The following is a 23,016-nucleotide window of genomic DNA, read 5'->3' as shown; positions in this document are numbered from 1 at the left end:
CGGAAGTATGCCGCAGCGAAAGTATGGTTTGGCATAAAACAAATGGTTGACGAGCCTGAAAAACAAGTTTGTCAATATATTATTTAAATCCTACTTATTGGCTCCAAAGCTGTTTTTTCTGTTGTGGCCCAACTTTTTTGTTGTTGACAAGATATTTATTTATTTTTGTCCACCACGTACCTGCGTGTAATACCGTAAGGCACAATGATGACTTGCACTGTCGGCCGAAAAAGAATTCAGCGTCAACTACCAAGATGCTTTTGTGGTGCCATCGGAGCACCGAAGCAGATTGGGTGAAGGTGGTTTAAGGATGCTCAAGGTGTGATCCACTGCTCAAGGTGTTGGGCCTCGGGTGCCTGGACGTTCCGGCAATGGAGCAGTTTTGTCGTACAAACAGGATACCATTGTAACGACGGAGAAGAGATTAACAATGCTGTGTCCTCGTGCTGCTATTTCCTTGTGTACAATAGGTGTTTACAGCAGATATTGTTGAAGCTGAGCCGTTTGCCAGGTTGTAAACCACAGATGGACTTGAAAACATCAATGACTCTTGCTTTAAAGGTCAGCAGCATCACAATTGAATTGTTTTTTTTGTTTGTTTTTTTTTAACCCCATAATCTAAGCACTGTGACGGTGGCATCCTTTGTTTGTGTGTCTTTTGGAAGTTTTTCACGAGACAGTGATGTTGCCAGTTTCCTTATAAACAGGATATCATCTCGAATCTAAAAACAAAACAACAAGAAAATCCCTCCTCACCCATCACCTTCACTTTTTTTTTCTTGTACTTTAACATCATCTTTGTTGTCCCACTTTTTACAACAATCGTTTTATGTTCTGTACTTGTAGGAAGGGGCACAAGTTTGGTACAATGAAAAAAGCAACAAGCTGAGCAGTGAGAAGGTGAGTTACTCAAGGTGTCTTCAAGGTGTGAAGTTCAGAGCTTGTCGGCACTTTTGGCGTGTTCACCGTTTCTTCATTGCTTGATTTATCAATTGTCCAATGGGTTTGCGCACTGTTTTTCCCACAGGGAAAACTGGAAAGATTGTATCACTTGACCCAGCTGTGTGAGCAGGTGTTGCAACGTCTCCATTGCGGACTCTTGCATGAGGTTCTCAGCAGGTGAGGCCAGACGACAATCGATTAGCTGTAATAAAGCAGGGTAGCATCATTGGCTGAGTGTGTGGCTGTGCTGCTGAAGCAATGCCCTCTGCTGGTTAGGGCAGGAATTTGGAGTATGTTTGTGGTGCCCGCGATAGCTCGCCTATTCTTCGGGAAGGAGGGGGCAGAATTGGCGTCGAGTGTGAATGCAAAATGCACATCGTGACGTTATGCCGCATATCTTGTTCTTGATAACGTTGATGCTGGATTATTGTGCATATGATGGTGTCATTGTTGTTACAGTGAGGGCGGGGTTGATGTATCCGTCATCCGTTTCACCGCGCTAGGAGATATGGTCAGAACAGCACTACAGCACTACCTGATGTGCCAACATCACAATGCTTCCCTCAAATCATTGCACACCTGTAGTGAGATACATGTGGTTTCAAATGACATTTTATCAATTTGATGAGAGGTATATGCTCAATCATGTCTTTAATCTTCTGTGTGCCATGGCAGTTGGCTGCAGATATCATGTTTGTGTTGGAAGAGTCTGCGAAGGAGAAAATGAAAAGTGTCAACCAAGGACAGCTGGCAAAGATGTTTACTCAACTGTTTGTACAAACACAGCACCTGAATAAGCTTGGCCAGAAGCTGCTGCAGGAGTCGGTGCACCATGAGGAACGTAAAGAATGTCTTCATCCTCTAGAAATGGGTCTTGCTACTCCCGATGGTATGTGCGCCTCCAAGTCTCCATTTGATGACTTCCGACTTTGGTTTGAACCCATACACGAGGAGTGGCTGGATGGGATTCTTGCTGAAGGAATGATCTTCATACAACGGGCTGTAGAGAAAGATAAGGTGACCAGAGAAACAATTGCACACTTTGAAGTCATTATGAACATTCGTTGCACATTAGCACACCATAGAACTGGAAGGGCACTCGGTAGAGCGCATACCTGCACCAGGCTGATTAGTTTACGTGTTGTATCCCACTGATAAGTCGGATTTGGATTCGGAGCTGAATTAAAATTTAATCGGCTCGTTCTTATCACCTAACCAACTCATCCAGCAAGTTTCGTCTGAATCCACCCATAACTTTTTGAAATATCGTGCTACATATCGTTCTAGCCCGATCACTCAAAGGTGAAGAATCACTGTAAAATTCTCGGATCTGGATCCAGATTCAGATCTTCACCAAAATCAAACCAATTCTTCTTTGTTACATATCCAGCCTGCAAACCAAGTTTCGTCCAACTCCTTCCACAACTTTTTGAGATATTTTGTTCAAGAACAAACAAACAAACAAACAAACAAACAAACAAACAGACAGACAGGGGTGAAAACATAACCTCCATCCTCCAAACTTAACCTCCTTCCACCTTCGGTGGCGGGGGTAATAACATGGATAACATGACCTGCTTCTTCATTGGAGGCATCATTGAAGTCCTGAACTGAAGCTTCAATGGGGAAATAAATATTTATTTTCAACAGTCGAGTACTGTGTGATGGCAACACGAATCGACTTTGTTATCGACCGCCTCTCTGTTCTTGCTCCCTTTGCTCTTCCATCCCACCATCCATCCCGGTCTCTGAAGGTCACAAGTGTTCTTCCAGCAATGGCCTCCGAATGAAATTTCCAAATACACGCTTACTGCTCACCTCCACTTCTTTGTTCATCTTTTCTTCTGCTGGAACATCCTTCCTCAGTCTGTTCAATATCACTCTTCCCTCCAGGGATTCACATTTCCAGTATACCACCGTCTCTTGTCATCCCTCCATCCCGACCCTTATATTTTCATTCCTCATTAACCCTGTTTATCCCTTTCCATACATTTGCAGATTGCTTTGGTTGCTATGGAAATACATATTGTTACGTCGACAGCTCAACTAATGGCGAGCTCGTCGCGGCAGGAGGTTAAAGTCTTGCGATGTCCCGAGCGGCTCAACTGAGGAGATGTTCAGAATTGATGGCGGAGAGCGTGTGGGGGTCATGAGGAGAAACACGAGAAACCTTAAAGCTTTTAAACCCAACTGGTTAAATTTTCCAGGACCACAAACAAAAAAAAAAAACACGGGGAAGATTGAACTCGACGGAGGAGACAATGGCAGATTGTGGTGGGGAAGAAAAGGAGACACAAAATCGATCATAAATAATTATGTACAATGAGGTAAAAGAAATCTAAAGAAACTAAGGCTTCTCACACCAGACTCAGTCACAGATGGGAATGGGACAAAACCGGGGGACTCGGCACTGGGGCAACGGGGCCAAGCAGGTGATGAGGGACAAGGAACGGGACGATGAGGCAAGCAGACGGGAAGGTCAACGGAAATGGGGCAAGGCAGGAACGACGAAATGGGCAGAGGCAGGACGAACAGGCAAAGGATTAAGATAGACACAGGCAGGCAGAGACTAGAAAAACAGGCAGGCAGGATGACCTCTTCAAGGCAGGCAGGATGACCTCTTCAAGGCAGGCAGGATGACCTCCTCAGAGAGAGCTCAGACTCTATTCTCCTCAGCAGCCTTTTTCCCCGTCGTGTTCCCCGTTTTCCTCAGAGAAACTTTCTTTCCTCTCGTCGTCTTCTTTTCAGACTCCCAACTCCCGATTTTGCTCTTCCTTCTCCTCTCCATTGTCAACGCTCCACCCCTTTGGGAGGCGTCTATAACTCCCCCCCCTTCTCAGGGCAACGCTCTGCCCCTCCCAGGCGATCCATCGTTCCACCCCTCGGAAGGCATTCATAGCTCCACCCCTGCCTCTTTCATGCCAAGTCTCAAGTCTTGTGGCGCCCTCCCCCCCCCCACCCCCGGTAGGGGTTGACATAGAGGTTACACACACAATTTCCTTCACCATAACCTCTAACTAATTATTACCACCACCACCCCCTGTATGGTGAACATGTAAACAATACAATTCTTAAGCTGACATTTCCCTACTTATACGTCGAGATGGCAATTTACTCGCACACAGGCCATGCCACTCAAAAAAAAAACAGCCGTTTTTACAGCCATTTTTCCCTGCTGAGCAGGGGTTAGCTTTTTTTGAGGCAAATGTTTTATGGCCGGATGCCCTTCCTGACGCTAACCCTGGTCGCCTCTTACGACACACAGGGATATGGTACACTTATTCTAACCGGGGCATACACCGGGACCAGGACACTGGTACACCTATTCTAACCGGGGCTTACACCGGGACCAGGACACTGGTACTCATTTCGCCAACCTCGGAAGGATGACAGGCTGAGTCAACCTCCTGGTGTAAATTCAGCGACCAACGGGGCTTGAACTCAGGACCCTCGGATCCCAAGCCACCACAAACGTAATGCAGCCACCACTCCCCCCACCCCCCAGAACCGCAGCTCCTGATAGGTTCAATGCAGGGGCAACAGCTCCAGCGTTAAAGCCGCTGTCACACCTTGACGATTTAGCCAGCGTGTGCCGACATATGAAAAATTTGTCTAAAATGCTGGCACACGTCGAATACGTTATGGGTAAGTTTTGTGTATGTTAAGAGCACGCTGGCATATATCATAGTACGCCGAGCTCGTTGACAAATTTTAACATGCTCAAAATTTTTCAATGTATGCCAGCGTATGACGCACATGTTCCGCATACGCTGGCCATAAGTTGTAAGCACGTTATGTGATCGTTGACACACGTCGACACACGTTACTTGTAAGTTACTCATTAGTTGAAACACGTCGAGGTAATGTTTAGCATCAGTGTTCCAGACTCCATATTTTTTTTTGTTTTGTTTTGTTCTTTTCTTCGGCATAACAGTGATGTTGATACTTCGATTTATAGTGCGGTTATAATATAATATAATTAATAGGCTGCCGCTCAACGATTTAAATCATAACCGCACTAGAAATCGAAGTGTCACCATCACCGTCATGCCGAAGGAAAAAAAAACAAAAAAAAAACATGGAGTCTGGAACACTGACGGGTTCCTCCTATGTGAACCCCATTTTTATATACCAATCCCCCTAAACGCTGCCAATACGCCATTATACGGTAGCTGTAAGTTAGAAACACGTTCAGTAAGTTCTGTGGTCGTCCGGAAGACGTCAAATACGTCTACATATGTCAATGTGCTTTGGAGATACCTTACACATAGGTTCAAAGCACGCTACTCATAGGTTAGAAATAAGTTTCGGGTACGCCAAATATTACCTCCACGTGTTTCGACTTATGAGTAACTTACAAGTAACGTGTGTCGACGTGTGTCAACGATCGCATGACGTGCCTACAACTTATGGCCTGCATATGCGGAACGTGTGCGTCATACGCCGGCATACGTCGAAAAATTTTCAGCATGCTTAAAATTTGTCGACGTACTCGGCGAAATACGATGTATGCCAGCGTACTTCAGCGTGCTCTTAACGTATACAAAACTTACTTATAACGTATTCGACGTGTGTCAGCGTATTCGGCAAATTTTTCATACGTCGGCATACGCTGGCTAAAACGTCAAGGTGTGACAGCGGCTTGACACTTCGATGTCTAGTGCGGTTATTATTTGAATCGTCGAGCTGCAGCCTTTTAATAGGCTACGCCATGAGTTCGTCGGCGATACGCTGCCGCGCTATGCATAAGTTAGACTATCGTTGGGCATAGGTTGTGAACGCCGACAACACGCTCAGCATTCGTTGGTATAAGTTATCTATATGTTATCGAAACGTTCTATGTACGTTACTAATACGTTATGCATACGTCCAACTCATTATGAATACATCCAAAACTGGAAAAAATAACATCAACAGTTCAGCATACGCCAGCGTTTTACATACATTTTGCTATGTTGCCATACGCTGGCTAAAACGTCAAGGTCAAAACGTCAAACTTGCTCTCCCTCATGCACAGATTTATCCCCTCTCGTGTTCAGTTGTCTTACCCTTCCTCCCGCCCTTGGTTTACTGAAGCTTGTGGCGAGGCAGTTGTCCTGAAACAACTTACCTTTGCCTCATGGAAAGCAAACCCAACTGAGGGCAATCTCAGTTCTTTCCACAAAGCTCGGAACAAGTGTTGAGGCTCTCCTCAGGAGAGCCAGAAAACAACATCTTTCTCATCTCAAGTCTGAACTCTCAAACCTCTCTCCCTCCTCAAAATCCTGGTGGCGTCTAATCAAATCTGTTTCTGGTGTATGTTCCCCCTCCATCCCCTCCCTTACCTCAAATGGCCGCACTGCTGATTCCACACGTGATAAAGCTGAATGTCTAAACTCGGTGTTTGCAGCTAAATCTTGTGTCCTAAACCCATCTCTATCTCTACCCACTTTACCCAGTCGCACCCAACTGTCCCTGGACTCTGTATCCTTTTCTCCTGACAAGGTGGAGAGCTTGCTTTCAAACCTCGAGTCAGATTCTGCAACCGGTCCAGACGGCATCAGCCCACGTGTCCTCAAAGCCTGCTCTTCTGCTCTTGCTCACCCTCTCTCTGTTCTATTCACCCTCTCATTTGCCCAAAGTCATCTGCCATCTGCTTGGAAATCTGCTAACATCACTGCCCTGCATAAAAAAGGTCTAAAAACAGATCCCTGTAACTACAGACCAATCAGCCTTCTCCCAATCATCAGCAAGGTGATGGAATCCATCATCGCTTCAGACATGAAATCCTTCCTCTTCTCCAATGGCTTGATTTCCAATCATCAATTTGGTTTCAGACCAGGTCACTCTACCCTGGATATGCTGCTTCTGCTCTCCCATCAATGGATGGAGGTCCTCAATGCCAGACAGGAAATCCGAGCCGTATCCCTGGACATATCACGTGCTTTTGACACAGTCTGGCACCCTGCCCTACTCACCAAACTCTCTTCCCATGGTATCCAAGGCCATCTCCACTCATGGCTCGCAGACTTCCTCTCCTGTCGCAGTCAACGTGTGGCCCTAAATGGAGTTCTTTCATCCCCTCTTCCTGTGCAGGCTGGAGTTCCTCAAGGTAGCGTTCTGGGCCCTGTTCTTTTTCTGGTTTTCATCAATTATCTCTTGGACTCTCTGGAAAATCCTCTATTTCTCTTTGCCGACGACTCCACCCTCTGCCGTACCATCTGTCATCCCTCAGACCGGCAAGCAGCAGCTTCTTCGCTCACTGCAGATCTGGATAAAATCACAAACTGGTCCAACACGTGGAACATGTCTTTCAATCCAGACAAATCTCACACTCTCACTATGTCTCTTCGAAAGGAACGTTTAGAAACCCCCCCATCCACTTTCTCAACAATCCTCTGGAAGAAGTCTTTTCTTTCAAGCTTCTGGGTCTCACTATCTGCCATGACCTTTCCTGGGAAAGTCACATTTCCAACCTCGCCTCAAAAGCCAGTCGCCAACTGGGAATCCTCCGTCGTGCTAAGTCCTTCCTCGGCCCTCTTGTGCTCCTGACCACTTACAAAGCTTTTGTCCATAGCCTGATGGAGTACTGCTCTCCCCTCTGGGCTGGTGCTCCTGCCTCCCACCTTTCTCGGCTTCACGCTGTCGAAACCAGGGCATTTAAGATCATCGGCATCTCCCGCAATGAAGCTGAGTCTTTGGGCCTCTCACTCAATCACCGCAGGTTGGTCGGTGGTCTTTCTGTCTTCTACCGACTCCTCTCCAGCCTTGCCCCCCCTGCTCTCTCTGCGATTTGTCCCCACCACATTTCCACAGGGCGCTCAAGGTCCGCCAACAACCCCCTTCTGGTAAAACTACCAAAATCACGAATCACTGCTCATCTTCACTCTTTCATTCCTCTTTTTTCCCGCCTTTGGAATAAACTTCCTCACTCTATTCTTTCCCATTCTTCCCTCCAGGCTTTCAAAACAGCTGTTCACCACCACCTCTTATCTTCCCCCATCCAAATCCTCGATCTTTTCTATCCCCGATAATCCACCCAAGCCCACTTCCTTCATTTCTCCTGCTTTCCTTCCTGAAAGTCCCTGAAATGTCCATCTTCTCTTCGCCATGTTCCCCGTCCCATCCCCATCCCTCTCCCTTCCACAGTTCACCTGTGTCTGTTCCCCACTGTTTTGTCCCTTCCACTCCCGCCCCTCTTGTCTCATGCCTCCTTGCTGTGAGTTGTGTGTTAGCTCTCATACGAGCCTCGACCAAGGTATACAAAAAAAAAGAAAAAAAAAAAGGAGTGACAGCGGCTTAACACTTGCAGACTCTTCCTTTCGATCCATTTGCAGATTGCTTTAGTTGCTACAGATATACATATTGGGGAGGATTCTTTTAAAAAAACAATCTTTGAGCATAAAATGTTGTGGAAAAACAACATGGATGTGTTTAGAAAAATCTATCCATTTGGATTTATCTCTTGTGTAATAGAATAATAATAACCATGTAAGTCCATCTAATCATGAATCCCTCGGGAAGTTTTGGTGATTGATGAAATGATGGGAACTTACATGATACTCTTTTTAGCACATTTTTTTGTGCGGGTACGTCGTGTTCTGTAATGTAATTGTGTGGGTATGCCACGTTCTAAATAATTACCTCCACCATGGAAGTTGGACAAGGGTTATGTTTTCACCCTCGTCTATCTGTTTGTCTATCTTTGAGCAGGATATCTCAAAAAGTTATGGACAGATTCGGACGAAACTTGGTGGACAGGTTGGGTGTGCGACAAAGAAGAATTCCATCGATTTTGGTGAAGATCCAGATGCAATAATTTTTGAAGTTTTGAAGTTTTATTTATTCATATGCAACTTTTGGTTGCTTGGCTGAATCATTTTCTGAGGGCACAGCTGTGCCACTGATGCAATGCCCTTGTCACCAGCACGCTGGTACTCATTTTGCCAACCTTGGAAAGATGACAGGCTGAGTCAACCCGACCTGATGTTAATTCAACAGCCTGACAGGGACTCAAACTCAAGACCTGAGGAACTTAAGCCAAGCACCTTAACCACTGATTATGCCAACAACAGGCCTATTTTTAAAGTGATTGTTCACCAATGAGTGATGAAGCCAAAAACGATATGTCGCACGACATCTCAAAAAGGTTGTGGACGAGTTATGCCAAAACTAACCCTAACAAGGACGAATTAATTCGATTTTGGTAAAAATCCGGATCCGGATACAGATACAAGAATTATTTAATTTTTTAAGTGATTGTTCACCATTGAGAGACAGGGCCAAAAACCGATATATCGCATGATATTTCAAAACGTTGTGGACAAAACTTGGTGAATGAGTTGGGTTGGTGACAAGAACAAGCCGATTCGATTTTGGTGTGTAACAAGGATGCAGATCCGGTCTATCAGTGGAATCAACTGTTCAGCCTGGCGGAGGTATGCGCTCCACCGAGGACACGACGAGTTGATGATGTTTCTTTCGGGTGAATTTTTGACAGAAGTCTTGAGATAAATGATGGAAGTGCTTATTGTGAGGACACTGTTCTGAACATCGTGTGCTTTCTTGTGAGGTTCAGTGCTTGTATGTATCATGGCTTTTGCAAATATTTTGAGTGTGCTCTCATCTGTACGTGTGTATCGTTTGCTTGCAGTTGGTGCCTGAACTGCCCAAGAACTTGCACAGTACATCTGTGTTTGACGTGTGCCAATGGTTTTCTCAGCAAGAGGAGCTTTGGTTACAGGAAGAATATTCTGAAGCCCAAAATCACTTCAAAGTTTTGGAAAATCTGTGTTGCGTATGTACTTGTCATGATCATGAGTGTACGTTTGAGGGAGGGTGGGGGTCAAAAGGTCTTCTGCCAACAAGGTAGTCCTGCACCAATAGAATTTGGCACACATTTCAATCCTTTTCCATGTAGAGTTTTCCAGCCGATTTCTCTACATTTCCCCAGAAATGGGTGAATTCTCAGATGTCATGGGAACACAGATGCTTTTTGGATTTTGAAGCCTGGGAGGGTGTGTGTGAGTGGGGGAGCAGATGGCTACATATCATTATCCACTATGACAACTTTGTGAATCATATAATTGTTACTTGCTGGATGCTGTGGTTTCTGCACAATATGCATTCGATTTATCTTTTAATCTTGTCGAACTCTATAACAATGATTATAATTATTTTCCTGAAACACTTTTAATTTTCTCAATTGTATCAACAAAGTAATCCAACATATCAAGGCTTCCTATGACGAGGGTGTCTAATCTGATGCAATCCTGCCAAACCAGAACTGTCTCTCTGCCAATCCACGACGTTGTTCACTATTACTCCTCCACCAAAGGTGAAGGAAGTTATGTTTTCACTCCTGTCTGTCCGTTTGTTTGTCTTTGTTTGTGTACAGGATATCTCAAAAAGTTGTGGGTGCATCCGGATGAAATTTTGTGGACTTGTGTTTTGTGTGTGTGTGTGTGTGTGTGTGTGTGTGTGTGTGTGTGTGTGTGTGTGTGTGTGTGTGTGTGTGTGTGTGTGTGTGTGTGTGTGCGCGTGCGCCAGGGAAGAATTGATTCGATTTTGGGATCCAGATATGGGGATTTTTTTTTACTTTTGAAGTGATTCTTCACCATTGCGAGATTGGGCCAAAAAGGATACAGAGCACGATACTTACCCTCGCCGAAGAAGAGGGAGTTGCACTTTGGTTCGTTTTTTGTTTGTTTGTCCGCACAGAAGTTTCATGTTTTTCTCCACAACCGCTTGTCAGATTGAGACGAAATTCTCATCACAGGTGCAACCACTCATGTGGAATGTTTTTAATGATAAGTATGACGTCATAAGTCATATGGTTTGGCAGTCATATTGGATTTACCCCAAAACCTACAAAAATCTGCTTCTCCAGAATGGCTGGAGAGATCGAGGAGAAACTTCACGTAAATATTGGCCAAGCCTTGGGTGTACAAGTTCGTTAAGGAATAATTAATAGGTCACATGGTTTGGCAGCCATAATGGATTTAAGAAAAATATTAAATAATGTTTTCTCTGGAACCACTTAATCAATCAAAATGAAAGTTCATAATCATGATCTAGTAGAGATGGGAAATACATGTTCTAAATGTCAACTCGATTGGACACATGGACTGGCAGCCATAATTAATATATTTTTTTGATCTCTGTTCTTTTTGATGTCCATATATATTGAATATGGCTCACTTGGCTGTTCCTGGATGGGTTTGTGGGTAGAGGAGTAGCAGCTGAAATGCAAATCCTATCCATGGACTTCTTATAATAACCTGGACCAGCAACGGCCTCTGTCGACTGAAGTCAGAGGTCGACTGAAGTCGCCATGTTGCGTTGCCAATCTGAATTCACAGATTGAATATATTAATCTGTGCCGAATTTCTCGCTGGAAACAACATTTTTGTACAGCTTAATAAGAAGAACAGGATTTTCATTTCACTAACAACAGTCTCCGCCGCCCATTATCACTACCAAGCTAATATAAGCTCTGCAGCATGAATCAATAAGGTGAGTGAGTACGAGCTGTTACAATTCTCATGAATGATTATCATATCATATGTCATATGATCTGATGATAATCAGTTTAATGTGTTGATGATAATCAATGTAATGTGTATAACTAAACCCCTATGGCCTATAATATGTGTATTATTATCGGCCATAAGGCGGTTGCTTTCAGCTACCCCCTATAATAATAGGCCTTATGGCCTATAATTAATGATATATTGACCAATCATCAAAACATTGAACAGACATCGGACAACCTTCATAAATATGATCTATAATCTACAGACTAACCTATGGCCTCGTATTAATATGTGTATATTATAGAGGGTAGCTTTCTGTAGTAGGTCGAAGCATATTGAACCAGTACCAGTCTCATTAATGTTTTCATGATTGATCAATATATTAATTATAGGCCATAGTGGGTAGCTTAAAGCTACCCCCTATGTGAGTAGCTTAAAGCTACCCTGTATGGCCTATAATATATTGATCAATCATGAAAATATTGAACAGACATTGGACAACCTTAAAAAACATGATCTATAATCTACACACTAATGAGACTGGTTTAATATGCATTGACCTATAGAAGATGACGATCAACTATTATAATCGCAGTGGGTTGAAACATAAGATATGTCGAAACCAAGGAGAAACACTTCAATGCAAATGGTTAGTAAACTATTGATGTGCAAATAGGATCAGTTTGCTGAATTTTTTCCTGATGGGTTTATCTTTCAATCCAGTGTTCATGGTTTCGAACAACATGGTGGAGACGAACCTTTGTATAGCACTCACAGATGTGCTGGATGAGAGAAGAAATTGAATTCCAGACACCTGGAAAACTCATTTCCGGCGTATTCCTGGATAATATTGTTTTTTTACATTTTCTTTCAAATTATCGACTGTACTTTGCCATCATTTAGATTGTTATACTGGCGTTTAGCGTTGAAATTGTAACTTCTTAAAATAATACTCTAAAAAATAGATTGACGATTGAAAGAGAAAAGAAAGCATCAATAATCACATTTTTACCGATGAAAGGTGCACGTGGAGCTCTTCCCAGACTTATTATTCCATCCGAACGCCACGCAATGTGGCATTTTTACGTTTACCAGTTCAAAATACTGGCAAAATAGTTAAAACTCTTCATGCATCTACAGGTTTTTTTGAATTGCGCGCAACATGGCCGCTGAGCCATTTCCGGTGACCAGTTCTCACTGCTGCGAGTAGATGACATTGCTGGTCCAGGTTATTATAAGAAGTTCGTGATCCTATCCAGGTTCTTCCTGATGACTTCATCTTTGTTTTTTGCTTGTTTGGGTTCCTTCTGATGACTCCAATGCAGGACTTGGTCTTCCATGTGATTTTAATTGAATTTATTTTAATCCCATTCTGAATTCAATTGAATAATAATAATAATAATAACAATAATAATAATAATAATAAAAGTCATGGGTCAGGGTCAGGTAATCCAATCGATGCGGGATTGCATCAAAGCGGGACGTCTTGGTAGCAGTCATCACTAACAGCAGTTATAAAGTGGCAGTTCTAATTATGTCTCTTGTTAATTATGTAACACACCAGTACACAAATGCCACACAAAATACACAATACAAAACGACACAAACACCACACAAAACAATCCTGGCGAGGGTCACTGATTGCTCTATTTCTTGTTCAAAAATGTATTTGGCCCAACATATTCTCGTGGATCAGGCATTGTGTGGCGGAGGTATGCGCTCTACCAGATATCCTTCTAGTCTGTTGATGGTTCACTTGCTGAAAAGCTTGCTGTTGTAGACTTAGTGGTTAAGGTGGATGGCTTAAGATCACCGGGTCTTGAGTTTGAGCCCCTGTCTTTCGTTGATTTAACACCAGGTGGGGTTGATTCAGCCTCTCATCCTTCTAAGGTTGGCAAAATGAGTACCAATGTACTGGTATAGGAGAACAACATCAGCAGCACAGCCATGCCCCCCAAAAAATGATGCAAACAGTAGCCACAGGCTGCACATGATAACTACTTGCTGAAATAGTGGAGTTCTTGCTTTGAATGATTATGTTTTGTGTGCAGGTGTTCTGTGAGTTGGCTCAAGCTTTTGCAAAGATGTGCAAAAACGTCCCATTGGAGAGTTGTCCTGCAGTGAAAGAAAGCTGCAGGAAGGTGTGCATATGTCTTCCATTTGATTGATTGGCACAGAATGACATTCATGCTTCATATATGGTTGCACGATCAGTGTTATACATCCTGTAAGAGGTGGCTGGCAGGATAGTGTAGATGTAGAGGTATGTAAACTCCCATCTAAGATGTTGAGCCTGGGTTTGAATCTCAACGCAGCTATAAACTGTCAACCTGTTATTTCACAGGCAGGGTGAGGCGTCAATACGCGCGTGTCATCCCTCTTCGGATGGACAACTGGCAACCTTGTCTGCCAGCGTTAGTTGGTGGACGTTTAAATAGCCACAGTGTGCTTCGTGAATAGGAGGCGATATATCCTTGGCACCATGACCAAATTCCAAATTCCTGCCATGACCTCCAGGGTATCAGTGGCACAGCCATCCTCCCAGCAATGATGTAAACCTGCAGCTGCATGCTACTGACTGAAAGCTGATTTGCTGATGGAACTCTGACAGAAATTTGAGTCACCGCAGTGAGAGAATCAGTTATATGATGGTGATTTTTGGACACCCATACAATTAACGAAGCGCCGTGGCTCCCATAACTAGTTGTGAATGTTTCCATGACTAAGGACCAATCCTGGACAGGTCACCACTCCAATGCAGGATGTGCAAATTTCCATTTAGCAGCCATTGGAATCAAACCCACACTAAAGCGATAGCAATGTAACAAGACTTTATGCACTCCATAATGGGGTTGGGAAACTTGTGTTGGATCAACTCAATCAATGAAGAAAAAATGATTGGTTGCCCTTCACAGCCGACGATGGGCATTAACATGTGGCACTGTAACCTGGTGTCAAGGAATATCCAAGAAGACCAGATGACTTGCTATCTGGAGGATAGGACAGGAATTTGTGATTTGTTAAGAGTGTAGATGATACCTCATCTTTTTGGCAAAAGCCACCATGGGAACTTTAACGTCCACAAACTACTGCTAGTGGACGGGTCTCCATTGTCCATCGAAGGGACATTACACTCTTTTAATCCAACTCCCTGCCTGCAAAGCACCGAGTGATAGTTTATACGTATATCGACCAAGAATCGAACACAGACTAGACAGTTCAAGGTTCAGGTATAGATAGATAAGGAGGTAGGGGCCGGGATGGGACATCTGCACTGTTTTGTCTGACTGATCAATAAATATACAGTGTATGATTCACATGAGATGTGGGCAGATTTCAGCAGGTATAAAATAGGGGAGAGGGATGTTTTAAAATATGGAGATGATAATGGGAAGTGTAGGGTAGGATAGAAGCAAAAGGAGGTGTATATGACAAAAAGTAGAATCAGAGGGATAAAAACAAAATCTACCAGTTTGTGGTTTATTTCATAACAGAAAAAGTGCCCAGAAACCAATGATGGGAAACGTTTAGGTTAATCCATCATTTTCAATTATTTCATGGATTTTAAAAAGGTTACTTGTGCTGCACTCTTGGTTTCACTCAAAGCCAAAGCTCAGAGCTATTTATACCACCCACCCCAAAATGTTGGTGCGACGTCAGGTGGCGGAGGTTTGATTTGTCTAAAAAGAGGGTAAAATGTAGCTATTTTAAATGCGTGTTACTCCATGAAGATCTGTATTAAATCTACTTTAATCCACATGTTCATGTTGATTTTAAAGATTACTGGAAGGGACAATAAAGTGACTGGCTATGTTGCATCAAGAAAAGTGAAATGAAAATGCAAAATAACCAATCTGCAGATTTTCAAACGCAGCGTGGGAAGCAGCCTCCGTAAACAGGAGACACGAACGCACGGACAGACACCACGGTTCACATTATATAATAGATGTAGATAACCCCTTATCAAAATCGAATTTACTTTTTCTTAGGGGGTAAAGGTTCATCACATATTAGGGGTGGGGGTTAAAGTGTGCATATTATCAATGTGTAATGAGTGGGTTATTGTGACGTGCAGGTGTGTGTAGCGCTGGCCAACATGCATGAAATGAATACTTTCATGATGGGACTTCCACGGCGCTGGAACTGGAACAAGTGGCAAGCAAAAGCTGTTAAGTGTGATCCTCCAGATGCTGACAAAGACAAAGTTCCTCCAGATGCTGACAAAGTCACCAAGCTCCTGGACGACTGCAAGTGTGATATATGGGACAAAATATTGCAGCTGATAAAACAGATTGCTAAACAGGTATTCAACAATCTCAAGGTATTTTCCATTAGTATGTTATTCAGTGGTAATCAACTTCACAATAGGTTGTTATGGAATAAATGACAATGAGCACTGAGCAGACATGAGATTTGATTAACTTAACTCACCAGTAAAGGTTTTGGTTTTTTTTACTAAAACTGCCTTGTAGTGTGAGGCCAGCAGGTGATGGTGGGAAAAAAAAATAATATAGAGGTATTGGTGCTCGCGGAAAGTGGATCAACAGCGAGCAAAGGGTTAACAGACAAAGTGGGCTGAAGAAGATATTATTGAGAACTCATTAGTCGCAGCATGAAGAGAGGAGTTGCACGTTTCAGTGACATAGTCTCGGGGATATGACAATATATTTTGAAGAATGGTTCAACATGCCAGAGATAAGTGAATGAAGCTGAGTATAAAGCTTAGACTTTAATAGGCCAACAAGATAAGGGCCCCTGGTAAAATGCATGTGGCCTGGAACTTCAGGAGTTAGGTGGAAATGTGAGACAAAGGTGTAAGATCGGTAGAGAGATGGTGAAGGACTGTAAGGTTACCAACTTTATGGCGCTGAGTGAAAATTTGACTCTGGGATTTTGTCTCCTGTTGTGAGATGCCTGTGACAGAGGATCATTAGACGCCATTATCTTAATAGGAGGGAGAGATGGGAATCAGCGGACCGAGCTCATGGAAGGGGGAAGGTGGGCATATATTCCATGTCATTTTGGATGAAAGCCTTGTACGCCCTTATAATTTGAGGACGAAAGACAAAGACTTGGCCTTGCAGAGAATTCTGAGATGGCAGTTGATTTGGCGGCCACTGAAGAGATGTGGTCTGCCCAAGACAGATATAAACTGATGGAGAGGTCCAGGTGATCTGTCGTCGACCGCTCCTTGAGGTTAGCCACATAAATATATTGGGGAATTTGCTTGCTGGTCCAAAGTGAGAATGTTGGACTTTCCCAAATTAAGAAACATTATTTCAGGTAGATGCCCTCTTTCTTATTTTCTCAAGATTGGCAGAGAGGTAGATGCTGCCATTGCCTGCCTGGTGGTGGATTGAGGAACATTCTTGCACAGAGTTGAGTTGTTTGAAAAATGATATTGGATTTTCCAGTGATGAAGAGAAAATGATTGGATTGGAAATTTATGTTTACTAGAAAATGATTGGTCACAGAATGCTTCCTTGAGGGATTCTAGTCTCAAAAGAAAAGAGAGCATGGAAAACAACACATCCAGATTAACCTGCTGCTTGTAAGCATATGAAAAGAATCCGATCGTGAAAACATGAGGGTGACTCTAGATACCATCAGCTGATAGCTTGGAAAGTAGATGGAGGATGCCAGATATAATCAAATGCACAGATCTCCAATGAGATGACCCTGACCTCTTATTTGAGATTGAGCATTCACTTCCGATCATGCTGTTCATGTCATGCTTATGGAGCATCTCTAAAATGATGCAAACCAGCAGCTAGGTGCTGCATAAGCATGACATGAACAGCATTATCAGAAGAACAGCATTATGCTATATCTCACTCGTTTGGGGTTTTGGGCCAGTACCATTGCCATACACCCATCCTGCCTTCAGAAGGCCATTCGACGTAGTTCAAGACCGTGTACATTGTACATACTGTATAAAATTAATAAAGTACCTGTTTGCATTCTAATTTCCTTTCTAATATAATAATAATAATATGTTGCATAACAAGGAACTTCAACGCAGTGAGGAGGCTATTAGGCCCATCAAGCCTGTGTAATGGCTGCCAACGATAATCTATCATTCTAAATTGCTGAGTGTCAAACAAGGAAGCAGCGCAGACCATTTTTAAGTCTTTGCTCTGACTTAGCCAGAGTTCAAACCACGAATACTCCAACTCTGGTTAATCTTGCATAACTGTTAGAAATTTCATTGGATTCTCAGCGATCATGGAATGTAATTTAGGACGGCTTCCTAATTCAGCTCTTGGAGTACTTTGCACTGTCTGCCTCAGACTTGATGGTGCTCCTTCTAACCACCTCCATCACCTGGGGCAGTACCCTGGGAGGGCCATCAAACTGCGGCAGCAACGCAGCTCACCATTGCCCCTCCATTGCTGGCAACATGCCTCATCATTATTAGCCAGATCCACTCAAGTCTTGCGATTGAACTGATGCTGGGAAAGTGGCATCTCAATGGTCATGCTCCGTCATATAGGGGGCAAGAGGAGATGGGGTGAGCATGGGGGGGGGGGGGAGAGAAGACCGTTTCAGGACCTGAGAAGTGGCATTTTTTTCTTACCTTGGCAGTGATATTCATGTCTCTGCTGGCTGTGAGTCAGAGATCTATAGAAATCTGGGTCGGGCCTGGGGAGTCATTGATTCACTGGATCATGGGGTGTGGCACTGTGTCGGTACCTGTGAGGGAGGAGGAAAGTCCGAGTCTTCAAGTCCTTGGTGCTTCTAGTCTTGCTCTATGGATGTGAGACTTGGACTCTGACCAGGGATCTGAGAAGGAGACTTAATTCCTGTGGTACTAGGTCTCTTTGGAGAATCCTTGGCTGTCACTGGTCACACTTTGTGTCCAATGAGCGGTTGCTGAGAGAGACTCAAATGAGATTTGTTACCTGCATAGTCCGTGAGCGTCAGCTGCGGCTGTATGGACATGTGGCTCGTTTTCCTGACGCTGATCCTGCTCAACAGATTCTCTCAGCAAGGGAGCCTCGTGAGTGGAGGAGGCCAATGGGCCGACCACGTGCCTCGTGGTTACAGCAGGTTGATCACCATCTCAAGTAGATGGGGATGGGCCAGGCATCTGCCTGGGGGATGGCCAGCCAGAGACCCCTGGAGTACCTGCGGAAAGTGGACGCAGTGACACGCTGCTCTGGTGCATGCTCCCATACCTGACCTGACCTGAAGTGGCATTCTCTCTCTTCCTTTTGCCAGGAGCGCTCTTAGTGTTGGAATGTTGTGTTTTGCCACGATATCTGGGCAATATGGGCCTGCTCCGCTCCTCTTCATGCCGTTTCTTCAAAGACACTTAAACTCTGTAAAAAGCCTTGCCTGGTTCGGTGTGCGTGCATGAGTGGCTCAGAAAAGGGATCGTCTCGTTATGTGACAAGTGTTGATTGGTTCACGAAAAAATATTTTCACGAAAAAAATAAGTGACCACTATATTCGTTATTGTTGTGTGTCTGTATGTCTGTATGTCTGTCTGTTGGGTAATCAATCCAGTCGAAAAAAAAAAATTAAATTTTTTGAAATTTGTTCCACCCTTATTATCAGTTTTTCCGTCGATATGTTTGTCTGTCTGTCTGTTCGGTCCAATGCTCCGTTAATACATTGGCGATTTCGATGAAACTTGGTTGGTAGGTTCATACCATGACGTAGTTGTGTGCAAATGAGAACCGTTGCTATGGACACCACCGTTGCCGAGCAACGGGACTTTGAAATTTTTGAAAGATCATAAAAAATTTATTTTTTCGAAAATCAAAAATCGGGTCACGAGCGACTGTGCGCAGTACATTCAGCCATATTGTCAAAAATTTCCAGCCGGATCCTATGAAAACTCTCGGAGAAGATAGACTGAATGAACCCTGGTCGAAAACAATTAAAAAAAAACGAAGTACGTTATATCTCAGAGACTATGAGTCAGATATACATGAAACTGGTATGGTAGGTTCATGGTATGTCCTAGTTATGTGTGAGAAAGAACCGTTGTTATGGACCCCTCCGTTGCCTAGCAACGGCCGAAAAACCTCCAAATGTGGGGGTATTTTACCGAAAAAACAATCTGCAGCATTAACCCTTGAAGCTGGAATCATGAATTTTCTTGTGCTTAATCATCAGGTCATTCCCCCATTGAACGGGCCCATCGCGTCAGGCTCTATTGGGTAGGCGACTACCCATGTCCGCCTACCGGCTTGTCTGTCTGTCTGTCTGTCTGTCTGTCTGCCCCGAGCATAGCTCCGTGGGTTTTGATCCGATCCTGATAAAATTTTGGTGGGAGGTTTATATCATGATCTAGTTGTGTTTTCCTGAAAATGAGCGTGGTGCGCCCATTATGGGCAGAGCCACGCCCCAAAAACAAGTGTTTTTAGGGGGTAGCCGATTTCAATTTGCATCTTCTCCGAGGGGGTTTGTCGAATCTGGCTGGGGTTTCGGTATTTGGTTAGCCCAATGGCACCTGCATAGCCCCACGTGGCTCAATTTTTCATTTTCGTCCCAAGGTCAAGGTCATAAGGTCAAGGTCATGAACTTAGAAAATTTCGAATTTTGACAAAAATCATATGACCGTCCAAACTTTGAGAGCGAGGATGACAATATTTTTATACATAATCTTGAGGTCATTCCCCACCGAAAGTCTTGAAACCATTTTGCTCTATCTTGAACACCTTGCCCGTGGCGCCTCCTTCAAGTTTGTTTTTACGCTGATTTCATCAAAGTATGGATAATCCGAGGAGTGTGAAATGCCATATAGCCTATATGATGTTATATTGTTCCTGGAATGTTCCAGAGGAAGTTTTGCACCAAAGGTCATAATCCTTGACCTTTGACCTTTAAAGTTCACAAAGGTCAAATTTTCAAAGTTGTGGGAATCGAACTGGGTTTTCGACATTTTGCAGCTAATAACCTGTCACGCGTACCACATCATGTTGATCATTTTTATAACTTGGTCAAACATTATCACTTTGTCTCATCCTTGACTTCTGAAACAATCTACATCGTCAAATACCACTCGTGAACCATCGTCGTCTTCGGGCTTGTTTATTATTATCGTTGTTCATCGTGTGTTTTCATCCTGCTAGATCTGTCCATTTATTTCCTGTACCTGGGCCCTTTTAAATTTATAAAACACTACCGTGCCTACCTGTCACTTCACTTCAAGTAAAAGAAAACGTGTTGCACTTCAAAAATATATTGTATATCTGTCTGTGAGTCTCAATGAGGATGAAAATTAAATGAAACACATGAAAATAAGGATCTTTTACAACACATAGTAGTTGTTGTTGCTGCGACTGTCATGTGTACTATTATATATTTCGCCATCGCTTTGAGATCTCAGTGGCCGCGCTGCATTTTTTACGAAAGGGTTGTTGTTGTCGTACCGTGGGAACCACGACATTAAAGCTCTAAGTCCTGCTTCTTCCTCTTCCATCCTGGAAAGACTGGCTTTTAATAGAGGAATTGTTTTTTTAATCATTAAAAGGACACAAATTTTTGTTCCAAGCAAATCTATTTTTAGCTTTCCAACGTTACTTTTCCATAACAGCAGGAACTGGTTATAATAAAGCCTGATGGACACACACACACACACACACACACACACACACACACACACACACACACACACACACACACACACACACACACACACACACACACACATGGACACACACTGACACTTCTCTTGTTGTAGTAATTCTGTATATTATTTTGTAAGACTATATTATGTGCCTGCTCTGTCCTCCACCTACCTGTGCATCACTGATTTCGGCACAATTGGCTATCCCTGGGAGAACACATGAGGTTAAACCTAATCATTATACCCCATGTGGGATGATCCCACTCATACAAAAGGGCTTGCTCAGCACACCGCTCAGGCGATTGATCGATTTCATTGAACCTTAAGCTCGGCTTTCTCTTGGGACAAAGCTTCGGCATGTGTGTTTTCCCGGCAATCGCCGTTCGCGGCTGCATGATGGGAGCTTCCACATGAAAATATTCACATTCCCTGTTTATTTATTAAGCCTTTGAACCCGTGTGGCCGTTTTACCGGCCACTATGCAAACCTCCATATACCTGAACAGCCATTTTACCGGCCACTATGCAAACCTCCATATACCTGAACAGCCGTTTTACCGGCCACTATGCAAACCTCCATTCACCTGAGCAGCCATTTTACCGGTCACTATGCAAACCTCCATATACCTGAACAGCCATCTTACTGGCCACTATGCAAACCTCCATATACCTGAACAGCCGTTTTACCGGCCACTATGCAAACCTCCATATACCTGAACAGCCATCTTACTGGCCACTATGCAAACCTCCATATACCTGAACAGCCATCTTACTGGCCACTATGCAAACCTCCATATACCTGAACAGCCATTTTACTGGCCACTATGCAAACCTCCATATACCTGAACAGCCATCTTACTGGCCACTATGCAAACCTCCATATACCTGAACAGCCGTTTTACCGGCCACTATGCAAACCTCCATATACCTGAACAGCCATTTTACCGGCCACTATGCAAACCTCCATTCACCTGAGCAACCATTTTACTGGCCACTATGCAAACCTCCATATACCTGAACAGCCATCTTACCGGCCACTATGCAAACCTCCATTCACCTGAGCAACCATTTTACTGGCCACTATGCAAACCTCCATATACCTGAACAGCCATTTTACCGGCCACTATGCAAACCTCCATATACCTGAACAGCCATCTTACCGGCCACTATGCAAACCTCCATTCACCTGAGCAACCATTTTACTGGCCACTATGCAAACCTCCATATACCTGAACAACCATTTTACTGGCCACTATGCAAACCTCCATATACCTGAACAGCCATTTTACCGGCCACTATGCAAACCTCCATATACCTGAACAGCCATCTTACCGGCCACTATGCAAACCTCCATTCACCTGAGCAACCATTTTACTGGCCACTATGCAAACCTCCATATACCTGAACAACCATTTTGCTGGCCACTATGCAAACCTCCATATACCTGAACAGCCATTTTACCGGCCACTATGCAAACCTCCATATACCTGAACAACCATTTTTCTGGCCACTATGCAAACCTCCATATACCTGAACAGCCATCTTACCGGCCACTATGCAAACCTCCATATACCTGAGCAGCCAATTTACTAGCTGCTATTCAAACCTCCATATACCTGAGCAGCCAGTTTACCGGCTGCTATTCAAACCTCCATATACCCGAGTGGCCGGATTTTTCTCCAGGGAACCCAGGGTGGGGGAGCCGAAAGTCCGATGAGCTCAGGGTTCAAGGGGTTAATCATGCTGTATTCTTCATTTTCACAGATAACTTCTGATTTGAATATCAACCCAGCTCCTACCAACACAAGCACACCTGGAGAAAATGTACGGATTCTTTTCAAAGCATTGTGTGTGCAGTAAATGATATCCCTTCCCTGCTGTTGAAGAGTAAAATGGTATGGTGGAGAAAGTGTGGAGGAATAAGAAGGATGTTTGGTCGAAAGGAGTGAAATATCTTGCAGGCAGACATGTACGTTACATG

General features: G+C 43.7%; 1 protein-coding gene across 6 annotated transcripts in view; it reads left to right on the top strand.

The window, feature by feature from the left end:
* The window catches only part of LOC147012284 (protein unc-13 homolog D-like), an 86,069-nt gene that overhangs the window by 50,566 nt on the left and 12,487 nt on the right, over positions 1-23,016 (top strand). For 5 of the 6 annotated variants that reach the window (XM_085856195.1, XM_085856193.1, XM_085856194.1 and 2 more), the window contains 9 exons: positions 471-561; positions 847-900; positions 1,028-1,119; positions 1,402-1,453; positions 1,618-1,959; positions 9,575-9,718; positions 13,508-13,597; positions 15,532-15,759; positions 22,800-22,859. In XM_085856195.1, coding sequence (XP_085712321.1) covers positions 471-561; positions 847-900; positions 1,028-1,119; positions 1,402-1,453; positions 1,618-1,959; positions 9,575-9,718; positions 13,508-13,597; positions 15,532-15,759; positions 22,800-22,859 — 1,153 coding nt within the window. The remainder of the gene's footprint in view (positions 1-470; positions 562-846; positions 901-1,027; positions 1,120-1,401; positions 1,454-1,617; positions 1,960-9,574; positions 9,719-13,507; positions 13,598-15,531; positions 15,760-22,799; positions 22,860-23,016) is intronic. The other variant, XM_085856197.1, reaches the window with a different exon arrangement.

This window comes from Eptatretus burgeri, chromosome 15, assembly GCF_056783735.1.
Source record: "Eptatretus burgeri isolate ZD-2024b chromosome 15, Ebu_testis_v1, whole genome shotgun sequence".
NCBI classification, from domain to species: domain Eukaryota; kingdom Metazoa; phylum Chordata; class Myxini; order Myxiniformes; family Myxinidae; genus Eptatretus; species Eptatretus burgeri.
The sequence above is the reverse complement of the archived record's forward strand: the minus strand, read 5'-3'. Positions and strand labels throughout refer to the sequence as shown.